The sequence below is a fragment of the Terrapene carolina genome, unplaced genomic scaffold (genome assembly GCF_002925995.2).
Source record: "Terrapene carolina triunguis isolate 2854851 unplaced genomic scaffold, T_m_triunguis-2.0 Scaffold35022, whole genome shotgun sequence".
NCBI lineage: Eukaryota > Metazoa > Chordata > Testudines > Emydidae > Terrapene > Terrapene triunguis.
Window position 1 is genome coordinate 937,252 of NW_020699373.1, and position 26,713 is coordinate 963,964.

The 26,713-nt window shown below is 38.1% G+C and overlaps 1 protein-coding gene across 1 annotated transcript in view; it reads left to right on the forward strand.

Moving 5' to 3' along the window:
- Positions 1-26,713, forward strand: part of LOC113405291 (receptor-type tyrosine-protein phosphatase delta) — a 173,087-nt gene that overhangs the window by 95,743 nt on the left and 50,631 nt on the right. Inside the window, exons 16-17 of the mRNA XM_029914316.1 lie at positions 8,442-8,565; positions 22,629-22,804. Of these exons, the coding sequence (XP_029770176.1) occupies positions 8,442-8,565; positions 22,629-22,804 (300 nt within the window). The remainder of the gene's footprint in view (positions 1-8,441; positions 8,566-22,628; positions 22,805-26,713) is intronic.

Genomic DNA, 26,713 nt, shown 5'->3' on the forward strand with positions numbered 1-26,713 from the left:
AGTTTAGGTCTATTTACCTGGATTTGACAGAAATTGTGTTAACTATATCCATATGCAGAGCTAAATATTAATCAATGGATTAAGCCATCTGGCCCTTCATCATAAAGAAGTGCACAGGGAGTATAATATGTTGCAGTGATGAACACATCCTGCTATACAACTGGTGAATGGCCGACAATGACATCTGTTGTTTGATTTTTTTCATATTGTTAAGCAGCTTTAGATCACTTAAGCATTGGGGAGGGAGGGGGGGGGGGGGGGAGGAAGGAATTGAACGGTTGAAGATAAGCTTTATACATTAAGTGTTATTTAATAGTTTATAAATTCCCATTATCATTAGGCATAATAAAATGCTGAACTCCTTTTTTACAATGAACAAGTAAAGAATCCATGCACATTCCTATCAATGTCCTCCAAATGCAATCAAGTGTCCAAAAATATTTCAAACTTGTTACGTATTAACATTTTTAAAAGAGTTGCCATTTAGAATGAGAGAGAGAAAAAGAGAGAGAGAGAAAACCTTCTGGGGGGAGGGAAGGAAAGCAGGGTGGGGGAGGAATCCTATAATTTAGTCTCAAAACTAGTAATGTTTGTCAGTTTACTCTGCTGCTTTCTAGTTTACTTGTCAAGTATGAAAAGAAAAATATAAGTGACATCTTAGATTTTAAAGTAATTTCCAGTGTACTTTTGCACCATAGGTACAGCCAAAAAAGATCGGACAGTGTGTCTCCTGCAATTAGATGAGTAGAGCCAATACAATACATCATTACTTCATTCTGAGCCGGTGACGTGCTGAATAGCAAGCTTCTATTTGCATGTGAGCCACGCAAAAGACTAAATACATTGAGCTACTAAATCTGACTGGCCAATCACAAATAAAGTGGGCATGCCCAACTCCACATCTGATCAATTAATTAAATGTATTTATTTACTTAAAGTTCAGAACCCACATCCTGAGACATATTTGTAAACTGTTTCTTTTTATCTTGAACTGACAATGATTATCTTGATATTAGAACTATGAGCTGAAAATCACTTGGTCGAGTTTTATGTTTATATTAGGGTTTTTTGCCATCTAATAGAATAAGAAATTTTATTATTTTTTTTAATGTGGAAAACCAGGAGGTGTAAGGTACAAACACGATGCATCAAGCTCCTTCATTTCTTCAAAAACAGAAAGACAAAAATTGTCTCTCTGAGAACAGTGATTTTGCAAATTGATAGCCCTTTTCTAAGTCAAAATGTGTTGACAAATTCCTAATCAGACGATATGGGGAAACATGTACTGCAAAAATATAACTTTATCTGGCAAAAAACAAACACAAGAAACACTGCTGTCCATCTTGCCTGTCTTCATTTTTGATCAATTAAATAGCAACAGAGATAAAGAATCAGAAGCAACTGAACCAAAATTTCACTGCCCATCTTCTCCCAGGGGATGAAATATGCTGTTGTGGGGTAGCTGAGATAGTACTAAACCAGGATCTTTAAAAGCAGATTGTGACTTGAGTTATTGAGACACAGAAGAATTTCTCTCTGCAGCTGGTGACATGGTGTGGGCTGTGGAAGACCAAGCCATGACAATGGAATGCTTTATTAATTACTGGGGAATGTGGAGCCCCTAAAAATAAACAAAACTAGTGCTGTGTCAGCCTATAGGTTGCAGATCATAAATAAAATAGGGAGTTAATAAAATACATGCTAGAAAATAAAGCTTTTTATGCTCTGGGGAAAAGTAAAACCTTATGCATTTTTTCCTCACAAGTCACAAAATCTTAAAAGAAGGGGGGAGGGGCATGAATTTTGCCTCTTCCACCTCTCACTCCTCACTAAAACTTTCATTTGTTAAGGTCCTGTTCATAATTAAGTCACACAAAAGTGGCTCAGTTGGAGAGACAAATCACTGTATTGGTCAATTCAAAACAGAAAAAAAATAGCTCACAATTATTCTGCATTGCTGTCTGACATCAATGGGTTGAAGGACACTCAGCTAATAAATCCCATGTTTTCTCTTGGGTTTTGTCCTGGAAGTCCCAGAAAAGTCCTGGATCGTTTTATGCTGAGGAATATATTACACTTTCTCCACCCACTGACTAATGAATCTTTTTACTCTGAGGTAAAAACACACATGCTTTACCCATCTACCTAACATCCTCTCCAAATGACAGAAAGTAATCTTGTAATATTCTAGAAGAATATGCCTTAGAGACTCACTGACATTCAGTTGGATGCTATGTTGTCATTCATCTATCGATCGGTCGGTCGGTCTGTCTGTCTAAAGTTATTGTGCATTCAAGCTTAGCTCCACAGTTGGACCTACCAGACTCTATCGTGAGCTCTGTTTTTAGCCTCTTAAAACTTTGGCTGTGAAAATAGTTTTGGCTTGACAATTGCACGATTTACTCTGAAGTCAAAGAAGATTCCGTCCGCAACGTTAGAAGAAAATTGGTCAAATTTTAGTTACAAGTCATTCAAAAATCCATTTGAAACTGTAACTGCTAATATCTAGATGTGATAAGTTGCTGGTTTAAGGTTCCTACATGAAGGTTCTGAGCTATTCTACTAACTCTCCCTTGTAGCCAAACAAAGTGGATCATATTAGAAGTGACTCAGGAAGAGAAAAGAATGAGTCAGTCTCTGAAGTTAAACCCTGATTCATTAAAAGAGCCCTGTTCAGGAAAGCACTTAAGCATGTGCTTAGCTGTCAGCATGAGCAATGGGATTCAAGTATTCCTTTAAATTTGGCAGGTCCTTTTGCACTATCCTAAATTGGGGCTTGAGAAAGCAAGAGAGAAGGAGAAGCCCTGGAACTAAACTAGTCTGAGGAGAAGTTTGGATGAACTTTTTGTGGTGTGGTCCTGCCTCTTGTCTTTGTTACTTACCTCACATTCCTAGGGCTGCAGAATACAGCCAAAGCTGCAGGAAGGGGTGAATTTTAGTCTGTGTTCTGTGAGGACCTCATCCATTGACACTGAGCATGTGAGTTCTTCATGGCAGGAACTGTGTCCTTTTATTTGTTTCTACAGTAACTGGCACTATGGATTCCCTATCCAGATTAGGACCTTTAGGTGCTACTGAAATACAGATAATAAAGAATAACAATAAGTAGCAATTTAGAGAGACTCTAAGCTTGTCAGACAACTTCTTCTACAGGCAGCCTGCAAAGAGGATTTCTTCTCCACTCCCTTGTATGCTAGTATTATAATAATGTTCCAGGCAAATTGACAGTGGCCAGTGGAAATGAGTGAGAAGACTGACCTCCATTCCTAACTCACCACACCTTGTATGTGATTTAGTACAAAGGGTACAGTCTTGGAATATTAATATGCTATGTGACCTGCAGGAAGGGAGTGTTCGTATTTTACAGAAACTTATTAATATTCATAGAATTCACTCTGCAGGATAGAAAATCTCTTGTGGGACAGATGTACTGTTAAGACCCCGGGGCCTGATTATCCTTTGCCCTGCACCTTGTGTAGTCATCCAGACCAATGCAAAGAGACAGCAAAATGCTGCCAAATCAGAATAGAAGAGTATTACTCTCACTTTGCATTGGCGTAAATCACTACACGAGGTATAGAGAAAGAGAGAATCAGGTCCCAGATTCCTTGTGTCAACTAAGAAAAGTATTGTATCAAAGGGGTAGCCGTGTTAGTCTGGATGTGTAAAAGCAGCAAAGAGTCCTGTGGCACCTTATAGACTAACAGACGTACAGGAGCATGAGCTTTCGTGCGTGAAAGAAAAGTATTGTGGCTCCAAACTTCCTTCCTTTTGTCAGGACAATACTATACAGTAATTGTATGTTTTTAAAGATTGTTTCTGTTTAGTGCTTCAACTACATCTTCCATTTGATTGCTAAACATGAAGTTCAGGCATTCTTTAGACTCACCAAACAAAAATAATAATCCAAGGAATAAGCCCAGACAGAGCAGGTTGATTTATTTAAAAGTATCCCTTATATAAAAATATTTTCTGTGTAAAAAAAAAAAAAATAGATTTTCCATTGGCAATGACCAGTTTGCATTGCATTGCCAGCAGAAACTAGGCCCAAGGTTGTTGTAACCAGCACAGAGAAGCTCATCCTTAGTACAAAGGTGATTCTCTGGTGGTGTAGAGTTGGTATGGGGCTTCTGATCTCATTCCACATCCCTGCTGCCAGCATAACAAGAAAAGCTGTCCAGAAGAAGGAAAGTGTAGCTGAGACACTCTACTCTGGTCAGATCTCCTACTGCAGTTTCAGCTTCATGTGGTCATTTGCACAACTAAGAGCACTCTGCCAACCATGCACAGAGTTAGCATCAGGATCCAGCCAATAGAGAGGGAAACTTTAAATCATCTTTGGACACACACCCTGACATGAGTGCTGTCCAGTTCATCCGGACATCAGGATCTTAACTTACAACTTGGCTCGGCAGGATTTTTAAGAGCCAAATCATAGACCAGTGAGTGTGGCCACATAGGTGAGAAAGGGAGAGTAAGGCAACCCAACCCAACACTCCTGCATATCCTTACAGGATCTGGGGTCCAGTCAGGTAGGGATAAGCAGGTTCAGTACACCCACTAGGTACCTCTCTCCCATTCAGATGGGCATGGAATCTAGATTCTGTCTCCCAGTGCACCAGCCAGTACAGCTGAGCAGGTGGTGGGAGGTGGGTAGTAAGCTACTGCTAGTATTGTGTAACTTCTGCCATGGAACACGGTGGAAGCCATGGATGGAATCATAGTTCCTAGCTATGTGCCACTCCTTACACAGGGCAGGCAATAAAACTACAATCTAGCCATTATTTATATTTGCCCATTTGTTTATCATCAAATGTAAAATATACATCTAAACTAAGGAAATTCATTGTGTCTTGTCATTATCTCTGTGTGATCTGCAGAGCCTCTCAAGCAAAGCTGATGGCATTGACTGCTCCCCAACCTATATAAAAGCTTTTTAAAAACAGGAAAACATTTGTACCTATTCAGAATTTAGTTAGCTAGTATACCACTGGGTTCTGTGAAAACATATGTGGTTAGTAGGCTACTTTAAAAGAAGTGTGCTTGTAAAATATGTTCTTTTAAAATCTCTTTCCATTGCCACAATTCTCTGGACAAAATAACCAAAAACTTGTTGTTTCTGAGATTTAACTTTGTATCAGCCTACTTCCTGTCTTACTAAACCTGCCTTCAAAATATAGGCGGTTGTATTTCTCATAGCAGCTGTGCTCCAGTAGAACAAAATCAAACTGTCCCCTGCCAGACACATGTGATGAGTAATTTCTTATGGGCATTAATGATGGAGAGCTAGTCACCTCTAGGTTGATCTTGAGGTTGAAAAAACCTCCACTGGATGGAGTGCATCTACAGTAACTCAAGGCAAAGCCATAGAGAGGTGCTGACCTTAAGCTTCAAGACAAGCAGCAAAGCAGTAAGCCTAGTACATAACCTACATTATTTTCAATGCCATCAAGTTGCAGCTCCAACAAGCAGTTTGAAAGCTCCTAAAACAGACCTTTCTTCTTCATATGGACCATAGCACGTAGGTCACTAAACGTTTTTGCCCTTTCCATTCAATGGTCAGAAAACTATAGATATATTCCCCTTTATGATCATGGTTGGGGAATATATTTGAAGGGCCCAGTTTATTTGTTTGGTATGTCATTCCCTAGCTATCTTGCCAACATGGTTGATGGAATGAAGAGAGTCCCCTGTTTGTTTGGAATACTTCATACCATTGATGGGTGGACTACCTTCTTTTTACTGCCAGTAGCTGCCCTTTTAAGGTTATTCCCTGTGGGGAATGGAATTAGTTCACGAATCATTCAGGGGAGAGTTGCCTCCAAAACATAAGAGCATAGTAGTGCCGAGAAACCTCTGTAAATATTAACCATATCAGTTGCTCTATACCATATAACAACTGCCCCGGGTAGTGTCACAGAGGGAACAGAGAATGCTTTTCATAGCATCTATTTCATAGCCTCCAGAAAGAGTGGTGGGTGTTGATAGTTGAGAGGGCTGAATTTCCCTTGAAGAATTGGAATTCCAGTGAACAAGGGTTTCCTTTATACCAGTTGTTTTTTCTGTGCCAAGTCCGTTCAGGTAAGCAGTAATAAGTAATCTATTATTTGCTAGTCAATAACACTTGGATTTCCTGACCTTTTATTTATCTAGATTGGAGATGTAATAAATTATACAGGTTTGAATTAACACTGACATTTTTTAAATTATACTGTTGTTCTTCTACTCTCCCCAGTCAAGTTTATTTCCTAAAATTTCTGTTTTCACTCTGACAAGCTCGTTTATGCTAGATACACTTCTTAGAACCAAGAATTTAATCTAACTGAATTATAGATACTAATGGGAAAGTCAAAGTCAAAGATAGTTCAGATAGGACAAGGCACTGCTTCTCTTTAATTGATACTTGATCTATAAGAAACTGGTGTAAGTTTGGGATATATCACACATGGAGTCAGCCTCATCTTTTAACCTCAGTTTTCATTATGTTGCATTGTAACCCAACATGACAGGATGCAGTGTGATGCAACAGGCTACAGTTTTTGAAGAGGAATCAAGAGAATTCTTTCCCCCCCCCCCCCCAATGGCACTGTAGACGGTGTCATGTTATGAATAAAGTATCCAGATGAAAAAAAATTAGATGAGAAAGGATTAACAGTATCCTTGAACTGGTAGATTCAGTCTAATTACTCTAATTTAATTTGGGCAGTTTGACACATCTCTAGTTGAACCATAGCTTAAGGGAAACAATTAAATAAGGGTTAGAGGGGAGTAATAATTTCTGAAGAAGGTGCTAAACGTCTGCAGGATCAGTAGCTCCTTAGAATAGCTTACAGCATAAAAAGTTAAACTTGTGTAACTAGAAATCTTCATGAGTTTGGCCCCTTCTCAATGACATCTGTAATTTCTGGATCATAATAATTACTTAGCTCAGAGTTAATTGGTTTTAAGTCTTAAATCCTAATGCAGTGTTAAGTCTTCACATGCAGCGATTGTAGTTTAACCCCTACATTTCTTTTACATATTGCAGTATTTCTTGGCTCTTTTGTTGTAACTAGATAAAATTTTCTTTCTAGTATCATCCAGGAGAATAAATGATAGTTGCCTTAATTGTTTCATTGATCTCTAGATACTTATTCAACCCTAATTCCAGCATTATTCATCTCAAAACTGTAGAAGGGCCAAATTTTTAATGATATTTAGGCACTAAAGATGCAGATAGTGCCTAGTGGGGTTTTCAGAAGCACAGAGGTGTCTAACTCCAAATTCCCAGTAGTCATCTATCTTTTGATGTTTATATACCTTTAAAATTCTTGCTCTTAATTACTAGTGTAGAAGTTAGTGTCAGTAAACAGGTTGGGTTTTACAACAAAGTGAATTCAAGGATCTGCCCTAGACTGACGACAATTGTAACGTGTTCAGTAGCTCTTCAGGGCAGCTAAGAAGCTTTTACAACAGTTTCCATGCAGCTTTGTGTTTTACTGTCTAGCTGAACTTCACCTTTTTGACAATAAAATATATAGAGGGCATCAATATTTCTCTCATTCTCATTAACTACAGTGAGAGATGACAAATATCTTGAATGTAGATATATGAATGATACCTATATAACCAAGAGAGATTACAGTACAGTATATTATTGACTTACTCCAGTGTTCCCGACTTATCTTTCCACAGTTGTTCTAGTTAAAATAGAATCAGTTCGACATTTTTCTTATCTTCAGGCATGCTGTATAACTATCTATAAGCTTATAAGATATTTTGAGAGTAAGAATCTGTTTCTACTACCATATTCCCTTATGGCCCCCAATATGTGTATTATACAGGACCTAACACAAAGGGGTCCCCAGTCTCAGCTGGTGCCTTTGGGTGCTACCATGATACAAGTAATTAATAATTTTTAAATTCCATTTCTTTCTAAATCATAATCTAGTATATATGCAAAAATGTTTGCAAAACACAGGTGGAGCTGAAACCTATCAGAATCTTTTTTTAGTCCGTATGTGATTTGAAAACTAATGAATAAATAAAATGTATTTCTATAGTTTACAATTCAAAACATGGCTAAAATCTCAGAAAGCATGATTAGCTATCCCTAGATGATATTTCCATTTTGATGTGTCCATATTATTTCATACTCTCTGTCCCTCCTTCCATGTAGAAATAGAGCTTCTCCTGTTTTTCTCTTTCATATAAGAACAAATGAGAGGCTATATAAGGAAGATGCCCAAATGTAACTGTCAATAGGCGTCAGTATGATGGAGTGCAGTACTTTTTAGGCTGTGGCTAAATGCTTTGTGTCATGCAGTGATATATGAATAATCTCTGGCTGTGTGGACTTTTTATAAAGCAAAAGTAAAACTGGGAGTGTACTGTTTGCTGGCTGTACTATTCATGTTTTTGTGGTTTTAAGCTAATTATTTTTCTTTTCTTTTTTTTTAAAGTCAATTGACCCTGGCCAGCAGTTCACATGGGAGCATTCTAACCTGGAAGTAAACAAACCAAAGAATAGATATGCAAATGTAATTGCATATGACCATTCTCGTGTTCTACTTTCAGCAATAGAAGGTAAGGAGCTATTTAACAATTTAAACTCATTAAATATTAAATGCTAATGTAATAATTTTACCACTTCTTGTCAATTAAATTAATAGCATTAAATTCATGTAATAATCATCCTTTTTCAGTGTTCATTTGCAGTAATTCAATAACACGAAGCATTAAAAGCTAGACAAGGTCATATATAGCAAGAGGGAAACTTCTTACTCAACACATCTGCTCCTTGTGTGTATGCCAAGTCTTATCTACTTACTTTTTTGACAAAAAATTGTCGCTACTTTTTTACTCCTAACAGCACAACTATTAGGGAGTGTGAGATGGTTTCTTGTCTGGCTCTCCCATTATCAGTATAATGGATAACTCATTTTCATTTGCCAAATCTTTAGTGATGCTGATAACACACGAGCCAGAAAGAACAGAGCTTGGCTTTCTCGTCTCAGACTGAGTATGCAGAACTGGCAGTTAGAAAACCCAACTTTTTACTTGTGAACTAAACACATTTTTTTGGAAGTCACTGACAGACAACAACTGAATTTCAGGTACTTGTGTTACTGGAAACTCAAATGTCGTTGCCTGTAGATGGACATGGTAGTATAAATGACAAGGTTTTAGTTGTAGCTATCTTTGACAGACAGTTTTGCAAAGATCTGATCATGTAGTGTGCTTCCCTGTGGTGAGTGAACTAGGCTATCCAAGATGATGGGCTCTATACAGTTTGTCTAGTTTCCCAAGTGCTAAAACAACAGGAGTAAAGATTATCCATCAGAAGATTTTTTCCACTGGCTACCTCTCACTACCTACCCAAGCTGCTTCTTGGAATTAAGGCAGATTTTCAGTTTATTCTACACAGCTGGCCACCATGTATTAGTGATGTCAGTAATATAATTGATTACATATTTAAGTGGGACCATTTAAATGAAAATAAAAATTGCCTTTAGTAAGCTTTGATAGATCTTGTATATTGAATTGGCTTTAAAATTATAGAGGACTTTCAGTCCTTGTATCTTGTATGCAAAGACATAGTTGCTTCATTCTTAACATTCTATATGTTAAATTGTGCAGTGTTTTAATCTACATTGTGAACACCTTATCTTTGGCTACTCCAAGCCTGCAGACATGGGATATAGTAGTGACGGTATTTATAGGTGTAATCAATTCTCTAATATGCTATGCACAGCCAAGTAAATGCTCGGTGAAGGAAAACACAATTCCACTGGTTGAGCTTTCCCTCTTTGCCTAATTTATTGCAGCTGCATATTGTACGCTTTGATAACACAGACACAGTTTCTCAAGTATATTAGAAAATTTAAATGATTGCCTTGAAAAATTTGCATATAATAATCATCTTACATTTGTTCCACCTATGGAGCTCATTTAACTGGTATTGACTAAATTTTTCAGTGGTGTCAGTTACATTTCCTCATATTACTTTATAGAAATATCTAGCTGAACACCAACGAGTTTACTAAAATTAGAGTTGTCTCTGTTGTTGGTTAGATTCTCATGCTGTTGCTTTGTTGTAGTTCAGCACACAAAACAACAACAACTTCATAAAGAGAGGATAGGTAAATAGTATAAAAACCAGCCAAACAAAAACCAAACCACTGTGCAGTGATGCTCTTCTGAATTGTTTACCATTTTCTCCAAAGTACATTTAAAGTCACAAGTAAACTAGTTCTAAAGCAAGGAAAATAATTTGTCACTGTATGTTGGCTGGGAAGAGAGTTGAGTAACTGTCAAAAGAGAAGAGCATTTAATTTCAAATAAATCCATTTGTTGACTCATAAGTGAATTAAGAGATGACTGGGTTTGAAAAGGCCTGCCAGATTCCCCTTAACAAGTGACCCTGGAAATTAACATGTTTTGAAGATGTGATCAAAATGTGAAAAAGAAAAAAAAACCCATAGAAATAACACTCAGTTAAACAAGGTTAATCAAATTACCCAGTAGACTAACTTTTTAAAATAAAAATTATGAGAATAAAAGAAAAGTTCTAAATAATACTTTTGCAAGTGTAGTATTTGCAGAAAAGGATTCTACCTGGTAAAGAAATACTTAAAGGGATTGAGAAAACATAAATGCTAACTGTAATGTTTGATTTCCCTTTTTAATGGCATAAATAACCTGAGGAGGTTAAAGTGACTAACTCTTTAAAAATGCAATTGATCCTAAGTGCATAAAACATAATTATAGCCATATAAAATATCAGTGATAGGCTTACACACACACATAGCTTTTTGACTCAACCTGGTGATTTACCTACCTTTATAAACTTTTCAGACCTCAATTTACGACAACCAAAGCAACATAAATTGAAATGTTTGCTTGTGTTAAAATGACGTGACTTGAAATAAGCAATATGTTAACGATTTAACTCCTGGTTTCTGAAGAGATTTTCTATTGATATATGTCTGAGTTCTTTTATGTATCTAACTTGCTAAATTTAATATACTGGCTTAACATTGTTTAATAAGTGTTTCTTTTTCAAGCGTCAATACTTCATTACACTGTTTTGTCAGTCTATAAATAAAAATAAACATTCCTGGTTGGAAAATACATAGGCTACCTAGTATTTCATTTGACAGCTGCATTTGTTTTCAAGCTGCCATGGAAATGAATGCTTTTATATTGTTACAGGAATATGTTTCAGAGTGGCACTAGCCACATAGGTCAGGCCCAGCGGCTGGACTATATTGCATTTGTTATAACCTCATGAGAATCATTGTTCACTATTTTAAATACCTATGGGCCTCATCCAAAGCTCACTGAGGTCAATTGAAAGACTCCCATTAATGTCAATGGGTTTTGGATCCAGTCCTGTGTTCTTTCTAAAATTCTCTATTGAGAAATCTATCCAGCTACAAAAAAGCACCCCATCCCCAAATAATAACATCAGGTGCTTAGAACGTCTCAGTCAGACGTGTGTTTTGTTTTTTGCAACTGTAGTACTTAACAATCTATCAAGGTATGGTGACCCCCACCTCTGTAATGTTTGAGGACCTCACAAACATTAATGAGTTTATCATTCCTGTGAAGAACTGAAGTACAGAGAGATTGAGTTATGTGCCCAAGATCACAAAGGGAGAGCCAGGGATCTAACTCAGATCTCCCGAGTCCTAGTCCAGTGCCTAAACAAGCACTATTTGCACAACTGTGATAGCTTTGTTATTCATGCTGTTGCACAAACAAAGAACATAGAAATTGCCAGACTGAAGTGGATCCAAGATCCATCTAGTCCAGTATCCTGTCTCTGACAGTGGCCAGGACCAGATGCTTCAGAGGAAGATTTAAGAACCCAGCTGTAGACAGATGTGGGATAATCTGCTTCCCTCATCTCTAAAAGTTAAAAATTGACTTAAGGCCTAAATCGTGGGGTTAAAGATCTCTTCCAAAAGTTTTATTAGCATTAGCTGTTGTATTCTTGTTATACCTTCAAACATCCAGTCCCTTTTTTGAATCTTTCTAAGTTCATGGATTCAACAACTTTCTTTGGCAATGAGTTCCACAGTCAACACTGAATATTGTGTAAACGGATAATGGTTTTGAATTTGCAATATTTTAATTTTTTTTTCATTAAATGCCATGTTAGGAGGTAAACCCAAGTTGGTTATGTTCATTTCAATTTCTGTCTGAGGAAAATTTCATTTGGCAGAATTCTGCTCCGGTGTGCAAGTTGAATCTCATCTCTGATATTGTGCTGTTTTTGGATGTGTCTGGGAGGGACACATGCACGGAGAGAAGAAGGTGAAGCTCTATAGTACTAGAAGGGAACAGAAGATCAGAAATGAGATCTGACGTATGGATCTGTGTAAATCTGAGAGTAGAAATTTGCCCCATATTTGTTAAGCACAAACAGATAAAGTTAGCACAAATAGAAAATTCATTTTAAACTTTAAAAGAGGGTTTAAAAATAGTGGGAAATAAAATATTTTTCAAATGCATGTACAAAAAGGCTTCCAGTTCTTGTTCGGAGGCATCTAAGACTAAAAATCTGTGATCTGTGTTTGGATTTGCATAATACTAGCAATTGAAAAAAATCAAGTGTAAATAATATCTATCATATCACAACTGCTTGATTATTTCTGTTGGGCAGTTTAGCACCTTTAAAATTAGATTGGGCATTGGAATAAATCTGTGCATATAAGAAAAATCTTAGGGAAAAAAAAGGCAAGAAACTGCTAATATTCTTATTTTATATTGAGTCACCAGTTACCACTAAATTGGCATTCACTATTTAGGTCATGATCTTTAGCTGTAGAAGGTATTATGACAAATTTATATTGTTAAATACTTACTGAACAGTTAAGGGCAACTGCGGTGTACTGCAATCTGGTTACTCATGCTCTCTGTCACACTGCAGTTGTATTATGTTCTGTTCATAAAACAAAACCAAATGTTTAGGGTGATTTCCTGTCCCTTCCCATCCGCAAGCAACGTGCCTGAGACACAGAAAAACCAGTGCATAATGAGGATAACAGGGTGTAGAGAGGGCAGGCTGAATGGCTGTCTCTAGATTTGAGTGGCTGTCTCAACAGCAAAGCTGAAGGGAATTTTGAGAGAGTAAACAACATGGACTGTGGATCCGCTTACAACCCAAAACCGCTCAGTGAAGAAATATGTTAGGGTTGCAGATGCTACCAGAGCTGGGAGGCCATGCTAGCGCAGACACAGTTGCTTTACTGGTACTCCAAGACCAAGAGGAGATAAGTCCATCCATTCCCCCACACGTGTATCCCCACATGTCCCTCTGGAGAGCCCTTGCAAAATGTCCATGGGCTTGGTTTTTGCACAGAGGTGAAGGATTTGGTCCTTAGTTGTTTAATGTAAATTCTGGTAGTAAAATTGTTTTCCCACCAAATTATTTTGCTTTAAAAAAATTAAACTGAAAATGTTTTTGTCTGAAGCAGTATTTTAGTTCATAGCTAATAGGAACACTATGAATTTATAGTATGTCATCTAGGTATTAACATTAATATTTACTTCCATTCAGGAATTCCTTTAATATACGTCCTAGTGCTGTACTTTATATCTTTACTCACCCTGGAAGAGCTAGAGAACTGCTTTATGGATAAATTGAGTTTCAGAGAGCCACACAATTATCAGTCTGATGTCCTCACATTGCACTTCAATACTTGTTTTGCAATATTGTGTCAATATGACACCGTCATCAGAATGCATTGTTGTCATACTTGTGGCATTGTGCTGTTATTAGCTGTGGCTCTCTGTGTTTTATCTCTTTCTACCCTTCCAGCCACTTCCTTGCCTAGAGTCTTTCTGTTGACCAATTTAGAAAATTTGAAAGTGACAGTAACTTTTTTTGTTTTTCTTTGGCCCCTACCTCCACTTTTCTCAACCTTCTTTCCTTGCTTGTCTGCCCTGGCTTTCTTTCCTAGAGATAATTTTCTGTCTCTCTGCATCTTCCCCCTTCCTTATTGCTTATTCCTAACCTCACATCCCCCATACCACTGACTCCTAGATCCTACTTCTAGATCTAGGTCTTTCCATCTTTTTCTGTTCTGTTCCCTTTTCACTTTCTCCCCTTGTCTCCATTCCATGGTCCTTTTCCTTGTTCCATCTGTTCAATCATCCTGCTTCTGTTCCCTTCTCATGTTCTGTTATCTTCTCCAAAGTTTTCTCTCTCTCTATTGCCTTCTGCCCTGGGAACTCCTATATCTCCTCTCCTTTCCATTCATTTCTTTCCTGTACTCTTCTAGTCCCATCAGCCCATTCTCAGCCCCAACCCATGTACCTTCCCATGCCAACAATCCATCTTCTCCTCCACCTCAGTTTCTCCTCTTCCCTTTGTTCCTTAAACTACTTTGCAATATATTATATTTTCCTGTCCCCTAGTGAAATTTCTTCATTTTTATCAGTATTATTAAAAGTGTCTTTGCTGAATACTGCTCTTTTTTCAATGAGCTCTAAATACTACATGGTATTTATTCCATGGCGCCGTTTGAGTTTGGTAATCTCCTTACCAATATGTATCTTGTTACAAGAGAACTTTCTCAGAAACAACATTTTTGATTTGCATCCAATAGCTGTTTTAGTTCATTTCATCCTGACATAGTTCAAAACATTAGTCATTGATTTAAGCGGATAGTACAGCTTCATCAGCATTTTCTATTCATCATTACATTATCTCAAGTTAATTGTTTACAAGCATGACAGAGTTTAATCCTATTACTTCAGACTCTTTTTTTATACTTAACAGCACATCCTTTAGAGAAGCCTCACAGAAACAAAGGTTTATGGTTTAATTTGTCTTAAATAGAAAGACTGTGCAGTACTTAGCCTTTGTAAAGACTTGAAACAATTTCATGATGTGATTTCAGTCTGTGAATAAAATGTAAAGTCTAATTAAATCTATTTAAGATGACAACTTTCTTCAGGGAATCAAAGAAATAATGCTAAGGTCTGCATTACCAGCCCCATTATGTGGGACTTGTATCTCTTAACCTGTGTACACAGAGAAAATTGCTGCTTGTTCAACTCTCATTTTATTTCATGAAAACAATCGAATATTAAGTCAGTAACCACAGAGAGACTGTTTGTTTTTATCTCTGTGTATCTCAATTGTGTTATTGGGGTATTTTTGTTTCACTAGTTTTTACGCTCTATGTATATAAAATCTGTCTGCTTTATTCTCCTGAGAAGCCAAGGTCTTTTGTGCTCAACCATTCATCTAATGTTGCCACCACAGAGCTAGATCTCCATGCTAAGGAAGGAACTTGCAGACTTTGGTCACTCCTTCCCATAGAGAGACAGGCTACTAGAAAAGGGGTATGAGAGAATTGTTCTGCACCATCTGGAAACTCATTCTTCAACTGAGCTCTCGGGCAGGAATTGGGACACCATCACTGGTACAACTTCTAGGGGAATGATGCTGAAGCGATCAGGCCAGATTCTGTGCCCAGTTACACTGGCATAAATCAGGAATAACACTGATGTGTTCCTCCAGCTTCAGAGAGGTGTAACTAAGAACAGAATTTAGCCCATTGTCTCTTTCCTGACCCACACATTTACAGAAAGCAGGCATTCAAAAAATACTGATCTCGGACTGTTACACCCAAATTTAAGTAATGATGGCAGTTGCCTCTGTGCTTGTGGGTAAGATGCCTTTAAGCTATGGCAACTAACAAAGGTTTGCAGGATTTCTTCATAGTACAATCAAACTGGCTGGCATTTGATTGTTTTTATGCTATTAGATATGACACAGTGTTGTCCAGTTTTCTCAGCTCGGAGTGTGGTTATGGTCAGAAAAGTGACTATAAAATGACATGGTGTTACTGTACATGTATCTCCCCCTGCAATGAGCATTTCACTTTCTCTCAGTTTACAAGTTATTACTATTTATTATTTATGTAGCACAAACATTGCACTAGACACTTGCCGGAGAATAATATGAGAAGGCCCATGTCCTGAAGGAATTGGTTGGTGTGTTGTGGGAAGTGGCTGAGCAAGGGTGTAGTGTATGCCTTATGTAGGGATAGGGGTTGACTGGGAGAGTGAGTGAAATGAGTTTTTTGGAGCTCATTTTGAATGTAATTGATGTGTGTCTGAGAAAAGATGATTGGGAGAGTAAGTCAGTGTAGTTGTAGGGGTGTCTAGGAGAGAGTGTGAGTCATGGCGGTGGTAATGGCATGTGTTGAGGTAACAAGGGAGAGTGGGAGTGGTGTTCATTGGGATTGGCGGAGGAATAAGTGGATTGAATAGCGTGAACCCTACGAATCCCCACAATCTGAGCAGGGAAAACCAATCCTGCTTAGTGTTGGCCTCTCTGCACTCCCCTCCCTTGAAACACATCACTGCACACAGCCTTCTTCACAGACAAGAGTGCAGATGCATTAATTTAGTACTTCTTGAAGCAGAATTCACTTCAAGAATTCTAGTGAAGATAACTGCTCACATATCATCTGCTTTGGGAGAGGAAAATGTTGCAGAGAAAGGGTTTGCCCATTCATGTCCAAGGGAGCCCCCCCTTACAAATTCCATGGAGTCCAGTCTCCATGAGGAAGTGTAGCACAGAGCCCTTTCCACCAGTAAACGGGGATGCATGTGAGAGTGCCGGTTCTGTGGTATGTTCCACCTTCTCTTTGCCCGGCAAAAGCCCCTCTGCAAATACTCTTACAGGTTAACTCTGCTTCTCTCTTGATTTCTTTCCTGGGTTGAGTGGGTATCTAGTCTGGGAATATCCCTTGTTCAGACAATTTTAAATATTAAAATTGCAGCCATTCTGGAACATTTTTTTTTTTAATTTTGTTTTGGTTCTTTAGCGGTACAGTTAGCATTGGATTCAAGGAGTATTAGTGCAATGTTTGCTGTAGAGTTTGCAGTATTCCCTCTTGCTGATAATCTTCAGGGTGAGTTGTGTACTGTTGTCTCCAGAGGCCAACCATCCCAGAAGATCACTTTACAAATATAGTGGGTTTTTTTATTTATAACAACATATGCTTCAAAGTGTGATAGCAGACATCATAATGTAATTCTAATTTATTCAGAAAATGTTCCTTACCAGCCTGATTCAGTTTCTTCATTAATAATACCCAGTAGGTATAGATTTCTCATGTTGACCTCATGCTTCTTCTCATCTGCTTTGTGAAGATGTTTTTTTTTATTATCTTGATAAAGGAAGAAAATGTGACATTGTCCCCAGCAGATGTATTTTCTAAATCATTAACTCAGATTTCCACATTCAAGGAAACGTGAAAACGTGTCTAATCAAATCAGAGAGAGCCTTTTGAACCCCAAGTCCCATCCTTTGTAAATGGAATTGATGATTTTCAGGCATGCACACAGCATAAACTTACTAGGGAAAATAACCAGGAGTCACATGATGTGATCTTCAAGACACATGACTTTTTACAATGTCTGTGATGAAGTAAGTGAGCATCAAGAAAATGACCCATTATCCTGAAAACAACCAAGAGCAGTCAACAAAAAAATTACTGAGGACAAAGGAAAGAGAAGAGAATCATCACTGTGAAAGAAAAGCTGCTAGCCAAGAGGTGCAACCACAATAAAGAAATTGGTGGGGACAGGGAAATACGCCACAAGTGAATCTTGCATCTATATTTAGGATGGACACCATCAGGACAGTAAGAAGTTAGGGGAGAAATCTCATCTTTTCCCTTTCCTCCCTACATCCCCACCCAGTTTATTGTGCCTTTTAGTGTTATGGTGAGCACTGTAAAATAAACAGCTGAGGGGATCATTCTATGCCAGTTCTGACCCCATCTGAGGCATTTCAATGCATAGTAAAGCTAGTCAGGAAAACTGTCTTATTTCATATAGAAAATTTCAAATAAAATGATCGTTTTCCCCATTTTTAATGTTTTTTCAGGTTTTCATGGAAAAACTAAATACCAAACAGCTTTTAACACTAAAAAATGTTCAGTTTTAATCAAAAACCTGAAAAAAAATTGATGAAAGCAGAAATTTTCTCAGGAAATTTTTTGTTTTGGTAGGGGGGAAAAAAGTGTGGCAATTTTTTTTCAACGAGCTCTAAAGCTAGGTCTACACTACGGGGGGGAGGGGGGGTCAACCTAAGATACACAACTTCAGCTACATAAATAGCGTAACTGAAATTGCGTATTTTAGGTCGACTTACCTGGCTGTGAGGACGGCGGCCAGTCGACCGCTGCCGCGCCGCCGTCGACTCCGCTTCCGCCTCTTGCCGCGGTGGATTTCCGGAGTCGACAGCAGAGCCATCGGGGATCGATTTTATCGCGTCTTCACTAGACACGATAAGTCAATCCCCAATAGATCGATTGCTATCCGCCGATCCGGCGGGTAGTGAAGACGTGCCCTAAGGCATAGTCAGTAGGCCTTCCTGTGACCCTGGGTGCTTCTAGATCTGGGAATGCTGCTTGTTCTCTCTTCAGCTCTGAAGTTAGAGGTCTTTTCCTGTCCTGAGATATTTAGTCAGCACTTTCCTCCTACATGTGTGCATGCACATAAACACACACACACACACACACACACACACACACACACACACATATATAAAGCCAAATTGAAATTATAGTTGCAGTTAAACCAAATGCTATTTACACAGGTTAAAAAAAAAATCTATATCGCTTCCTTGAGCCTCCAAGGCTAGTTTTACTGGCCAAACTACGACTATCCTAACATATAATCCATAGTTTTATAGTCTTTTCCAGATTATATTGGATTTTAATTAGTCTCATTGTAAGAGGTCAGTAACCTTATTCAATGCTAATTGGGTGCTGAAATGAAAAAAATAGGTACATTAAAAAAATCTCTATAAGTAGCAAAAGGAAAGATTTGATAATGAGATTTACTCCACTGTACATTCAGATTTCCCATTTATTTCAGAATAGTCTGTCTAATTTACCTAACCGCTTCTTAGGATAGCTGTGGAGGGACAGGGGCACACATGTGCCTGTTGGTGGGTGTGACGTGAGTTTTGGAAAGAGAGAGGCTCAGTTATAAATGAAGTTATAAATAAGAAGATTTAGATTTGATGACGCTGATCCTGAAGTATAGATTGGAAGATTCTTCATAAATAGATACTTTGTAAAGCGCTTTGAGATCTAGTGATGGCAAAGCGCTATATAAGAGCTAGTTGTTGTTGGAAGAGGTGGAGCGGGGGCGGGAAGGGGTGGAGTGGGAGGAAAGGCAGGGGGGCCGGGGAAGGAATGGAGTGGGGGCGGGGCCTGACGCAGAACCGGGGAATTGAGCACCCGCTGGCAGATTAGAAAGTTAGTGCCGCTGATAGCTGTGTATCTAGTAGTTTGACATAGAATCATAGACTCGTAGGACTGGAAGGGACGATAATAGGTCTTCTAATCTAGTCCTCTGCTCTCAAGGCAGGATTAAGTATTATCTAGCATAATTATAAAAACATAAACCGGTAATTCCTGCCAAAAGAAAATTGACTCAGAAGACTCTTAGCTCTACTTTCATACTATTCTATTCGGATGCACAATTTGATATGTTCCAGCCAACATTTCCAAAAATACAATAGTTTTCCACACAAAAATGAAAAAAATAGAGGAAAAGCAGCTGCTCCAAATCCCAGTCTCACTAGGATCTCAAAGTCATCAATTAGAAAACAGTAATGACACCAACTCTCTCACACCAATAGAAATTGGTCCAATAAAAATATTACCTCACCCACGTTGTCTCTCTGGTAATGACACTGTAAGTATGGTATGAATATGCTGAGTCCCTAAACAGTCTTCAGAAGAGCACACTGTCCCAGAGTTAAATCCTGATATGACATCTTTGGAGTTAATGGGAGCCTTTGACTTCAGTGGGTGCAGAATTGAGCCCTTAGAGTTTGGCTTCACTGGCAACTCAAAACAATAACAAAACACACCTTTGAAACTACATTTCCTCCCAGAGCACTAGGGTGTTTGTCTACAGTCACTAGGGTGTTTGTCTACCTGTGTTTTAAACCACACCCATTACCTCAGTATCTGGTTTCCCTCTGTTATATCAATTTTGATGGAAGAAATGGGCCCAAAGAGTCAAATGTGTTAACATAACCCTGTCATTGCACAACATTAAACAGTTGTAAACAAGGTTCGGGGTTTGGTATACAGAGATGTCAGCCATCTTAGTTCTATGGTAAACACACATTAAAAATTCTTTAATCTTTTCTTAAAAAGAAGGAAAAAGAGCTAAAGTGTTTGAAAAGTAAAGTATTGAGTAAGTCTTTTAGTTTAACAACGCTCCTTGTTCTCTTTCCCTTTAGCTGGAGAGAGAGTTTTCTCCTCCCCCTAACAGTTTTTAGCTGGTATTAAAGATAGTAATAACTTTTGAGAAAAAGAGTTAGTTGAGATATGCTGGAGCTGCTGTTGTTAAAGTCTGATCCCATTTTGTAGAAGACAGATATACACACACAAGAAAGTAGAGAGAAGAACAGCAAAGGTAGAAAATGCAGCTTCTCCCTCTGGTGTAGATTCTCACTTGCAACCTTACTGCAGAAATATGCAGCCACAGCATGTGCATGGTCTTATCAACCACTGCAAGACATAGCAAACTGGTACCAACATTGGGCTATGTAGGGCATTGCTTTTAGCTGCCTCGTTGGTCACAGTCTTACAGCACTGTTGCAAAGTATACAGCCTTGGCCAGCTAAGCCAGTCTCTTATTAAACAGAAAGGCAAAAAAGAGAGATAGGACAGAGAAGAAATAAGGTGGGGAATGAAAAGGACACACAAATGGGGGGGGGGTGACAGCAGGAATCAAAGTTTCATAGTTCCCAAGTGAGGTTCAGGATTTAATCAAAGCCGGTAGTGGTGGCAGATGTCATCTGGGTCCCTCTCTCTGACCACGTCTGGTCAGGACTTCTTTCAGGACCAGGATGACAAAGGGCCAGCAGTGTCACAGTGGATCCTAGGAGACGGAGGATGTGTCAGCCGCAGTGGTGAAGCTTACTCCTTCTGGTCCACCTGTCTCCCCATCCGAAGTAGTTGATAGCGTGTTTTTCTCCCCCAAGTATTTTCTTTTAAGAACCCCCATAAGAGAGCAATGGGTGAAATAGCCCATCCTTTCATTATATTGTCCAACAATTCTGGGCCATTGATTTCCGGTCCCACGCTTCTCTTGTTTATCGGCATGGTCTTTATACGCCCCTTGAATTATATCAGGTAGGCCTTTTTGTTTGGACTAATTCAGTCTTTCTGACTCCATTTTGCACCTTTTTTCCATCAATATTTATTATTCTAGGTTATTGCGGTATTTTATGACCTTTCACTCACTTCTTACACTTGGGCTCACGATTAAGTTAAAATGGAGGCCCAATTGTTACAATACCTCTGGGACTTCCTCTGTGCTATCTCAGTTTTTTGCTCTGCTCAAAGAGATATGCTAACCCCTTTAATGGAGCCCATTGGACCCTCATGCCTGCATGACTTGACAGCAATACCTCTGAATCTCAATAAAGAGTTTTAGTACCTACGCCTAGGGTGACTCAACAGAACAGGACTGCAGGGTCTTAGACCTTCCACCTTGTTACATATGTATTTAATTTTTATTCAGGTTTGTGAAGGTGCTTACTTCATACACATATGTTATAGTACGTTCCATGATTTTTTTGCACTTGGTTTCCATATTCTTTTTCCTAAAAGAAGGCCAATACTTAGCTACTGCAATCCAATTATGGGGAGAAGTACAAACAGCAATCATAGTAGTCTGAAACTATCAGCACCTTTCCCATATTAAAAAATGTAAAGAATGAAACCATGGGAGCCTATAATTTTCCTTTGGGTGAAGAAATCTTGTCCTCCCCCCAGGAAGGATACACAAGATCTGAAATGCAACAGAACCACCTCTGTACCCCTTGCAAAAAAATGGAGCAGTGCTCCACAGTTGGTCTTTTCCTGACACTGTGCCAGGGAGTTTCTGGGCAGTCCAGCATGGCCACTGAATCAACAAACTGCATGTGGTCACTGGCCAAAATGCCTATATAGGTCATGAAGCATAGCAGGCCACATTAGTGAGGTTATTGTAGACCATTCTGCCCATACAAGCCCCAAAAGTCATGCACAGGCAATTTGTCCATTTGAGCTTTGTGCAGCTGATGATGATTTCCTCATAAATTTAGAGAGTTTATTTTGTATAGTAGTTTTGCTTGCTTTTTCTCTCTTTTGCAAATCAAATTTTGTAGGAAAACAATATCAAGTGATAGGTTGCATTGGAGAGAGGAGAGGAAATGTGGGGACAAGAGACAGCTGGAGTTTGAGAGCCCATTTGTCTCTTTTGACACATTTTATTGACTGATTGATCACCACTTTCACAGAAAGATGCCAAAACTGTCTGGAATAAATACAAGCATATATTCTAGTTGGCTTCTGCAATCTAAGCAAAAAAGAGGTTCTCTAACTTAAGTTTGATGCCAAGGCAAGAATCTGCCCCTATCTAAACACTTCTTCCATGCCAATTGACATCACAATGTGATTATATTGTTTGTTTATCAAGTATCAAATATACTCATTAAAACGTATGGAGAGACCCGTGCTCACCTTTGTAACAGAATGTCTCAGGAATAGTGTCTGATGTGATCTGACTTCTCAAATGTATTCATTCTTCCTGCTTTGCAGGCATACCTGGAAGTGACTATGTCAATGCCAACTACATAGATGGTTACAGAAAGCAGAATGCTTACATAGCAACACAAGGGGCTCTCCCAGAAACCTTTGGAGATTTCTGGAGAATGATGTGGGAACAACGGGGTGCAACTGTGGTCATGATGACAAAACTGGAGGAAAGGTCCAGGGTAAGAAAGAACTTTATTGCTTTTGTAGATTGATTAAAAAAAAAATTAAAACTTGTATCTGCTTTATCATTTACATAAGTTTTTCATTCAAATTTGTCTCTGAGTTTTTGCCCAATCCTCTCCGTATCTGAAATATTTAAGTGATAGCTAATAATAGTGTCTTTATTATTAAATGTGGAGCTACACAGCCATGCCACTTTTTTCTTAGTCTATTTTCTAGTGACTAGGAAACTTGACATCCCATCATCTTTAATGGTTTCTCCAGCCATTTCAACTAAGTCTGAACTAAACTGCAATGATGTTTTGATGCAACTTACTATTTTCTAATAGAACCATTTTCACTTAAAATTATAATTGAATTTTGTTATTACTGTTAGTAATGGGGCCAAAATATGTTAGGCTTTGTTCAAACACATAGGAAGACATCATCTTTTTGTAATATTGAGCTGCTGAATATTTTGTGTTCCCACACAAAATGAGCAAATATCAGCTAACATGTTATTTGGCAAATTTTTATTCTGATTAAAACAACCTGCAAGCTGTATTAATGATTCCCAGATAGAACAATGTCAATTTGGCATGTGATAACTAGAAGTCTACTTTTCTACCAACAACCAAATAGGGATCAGTGCCTGAATTGATAAAAATAAAAATGAATTCAAACTTTTGCCCTGTCAGAAAGTTGGCCCTAACTTAATGAGAAATGAACCATTTCTTGAACTTCGAATTATTTGTTAAAATAGTATACATCTTTGCACTTCTGTATTTTCTTGTTTGTTTTTTAACATTGTGAAACAGCATATTTGTACCTGACTTCTAGCCCAGTTTGTGCAGGTTTGGATAAGATTCAGATAAGAATCCAAACTTTGGCTGCTTATCTGAACAAAACATCTCAACTTCATGAGACTTATCCATCATTAGAAACAAGAATAGGGGATTGGAAGTGTCACTTCCTGCACTAGAACAAAAATATGGCTGAATCATCTTTTCATAAGGAAGTTAAGATATTTCACCATCACTCAACTTTTGGACATATTCTGTTGACTTCATTTTAGTTAAAATCAATGAGTACTCAGCTGTGGATAAAAATATAAGAAGAGTGTTATATTTGCACATAGGGCTGCTAAAAGAAAAAATGTTTCTTACTAATACATGCCAAAAACAGAAGACAAAATTATCTATGGTGTTTCAACTATGAGGCCTTCACCAGGAATAATCTGTAAAGGTCAAAGTAAAATTAGGGAAGCTGGAGATGGAATGCAGGGTATGTATGTGATCAGAAAGGAAATAATGGAGTGGGTGGGTATCAGAAAAAAATAGCATGACTGTAATGTTAAATTAAAAATAAGGATTTTTTAATCATTGTGAAAAGAATGGAGGTGGTCCACCAAGGTCGAAATAAGCCACTGGGGTCGAAAAGTATCTAGAGTCAAGAAAAGTTCCAACTGGGGCAAAAAAGGGAGAGAGGGGAAAATATGCTGTCATACAAAAGTCTTTAAATCAGTAAAAAGTAGACTGTGCATCTGACCAGATCATAGTTTATATATAAGCAGTTTATGTGTAAGCTCCATTTTTTAAATTAGAACATTTTTAGTTTATTGAGATGGTAGCAAAACAAAATCCACTGTAATACTTCATTCCTTTCTGTAATGACATTAACTTCTCTTCCCATGTTGGATGTATACAGGGCTGTGCTGCTTATGTAACTTGAACTTCGTGACTGCACTACTTTTGGTTTGGAGACTTATTGGTGTACAGATTTGGCCTCTTCCCATTTCAGAACCTATTAGAAATAAAGGAATAGTGTCCAGTTCAGGCAAGATATAGCAGTTAAATTATAGACTCAGTGCCTGCATGTAAATTCAACTTCCATTAACATCACTGCCCACACATACCTGTTGATAATGAGTCCATTGCCGAAAATATTTTTCTCAGAATGCTTTATTTTATCTTGATGCCCCAGGCCTTACTTAGCCCAGGAACCGAAAGTTATTTTGACTTAGGCAAATGAAATTCTGCCCATTTCCTCACTAGTTGCTTCTAATAATAAAGTTACTTCTAAATGGCATCAGTGCTACTCTAAAGTCTGATGATAATGAACAGTCCTTTGCAGAAGGTCTTTTTACTTAAATACTTCCCATGTATCTTAACACTACAGGTCATTGCTCCATGTACAGAAACTTGTTTTGAAATAACCAAATAAAATTCTGCTCATTCTCTTTACTAATTGCTTATTGCAGTTTCAAGCTAACTCTGCTCTCTGCTGACTGTACCCTGAAAAGAGCTGATCAGAATAATAATCACCTTTACATATGATTTGCATTCAGTGGCAACACATTCCTTGAGTGTAATGACAGTCCAGACAGTCCTAGTCAGTTGACTGTCTGGGTGTTTCTTTCATTTATGATTTAGCTCATTCTTAGTTCATAAGTGAAATGAGTTTCATGCAGTCAGCCCGGTCAATAATAGTCCATGTAACATGTAATCTCAATACATAATTTAGCAGAATGGGCAATTTCATTTAAGGTGGAGCTTGCAAATGTGAAAATATGACACTTAGGTTACCTCTTCCCCTCCTAAGATAGCATCTTCAGATAATGTCATTAATGGTATTACTAGTGGGGTAGAAGTGTGAATCCCTAGTCTAGGAAAGAATATGATTAGAAGATTACATGTTTTTTTCTACACCATCATTTCTTTATACAGCACAAGACCAAATGAAATTTCAAAAATGAGATATAAACACTATTAAACGCTAATGAAGATTAGGACATCCTTTAGTTTTGTTTTTCTTGTTCTTTGTTCCCTTTTCTGTCCGCTTTCGTGTCTTGACATCCCTGATCATTATCTCTTCTGCAAAGGAAGATCGTTCCTCTCTGGGACTTCATCTCCTTTTCTATCTTCATGTCTTCGTTTTGTTTACCTTGCTTTTTTCATTGTTCAGTGCTGGAGCTTGGCATCAGGCTTTTTAACCTGTGCTGCATGGATAAAGGGTTTTTTTTAAATGGCATCTGCAGAAGCAAACTAAGTTGGTTCATTAACATGTGTTAGATGTCTGACTAACCTCAGCTTTGAGAACTTACATATTTAACAGCTGAGAATGTCAAATGAAGATGTTACAGTGAATTAGTTATTCATTTGTTTGGCTATTGGGAAGCTGCAGAATAAAGAAAGCTCTTTCATATATAACCCTTCACACATTGTTTTTGTTTTAAATGTCATCTCTGCAATCTCACCTGACCTAATCCAGACCTCAGAGAGGAAATCAGTCCCATTACTCTGCTATCACATACGTAATTTATATGAAAAAGGATTATACACACTGCAATGCATGGAAAAATGTTGATAACATATTTATTACATGCATGAGTTTAATCTGAATGAAATAAAAGGAAACCATTAAGGGGTGAAAACTAGAGATTAGGAAAAGCAGTTAACTGTTACAGTACAGGAACACATAAGACAATTTAAAGCATTAATATTATGGTGTGAGAGTTTCTGGATTGATTCCCGCCCCCTCCAAAATTTACATTTTTAGTGCCAGATCCTTTTGGTTTGTTGCATTCTCAGAGGACCTCCATGCCGTAGCAAGTGGTCCCAAATTGTTTCCATGCTACAATCAACATATGCATTTATCTGAGGAGCCAGGTGGGGACAGGGAACCTCAGCGTGGAACAAACAGAAATGTTGTTACATCGAGGCAACGTTTGTATTATCCACTAGGTCACCATATATTCCCCTCAAAGATATTATTTGGGGTAGGACATTGTAGCAGGTAACTCCGTTGCAAGAGATCTTAAACCTCCCATTCCTTATTCTAATTCCTTGGCATAGACTCTCTCCAGAATGTTCTGGGATAGACACAGTGTTCATTTTTACTTCCTCCTCATTGCTATCACTGACAATATT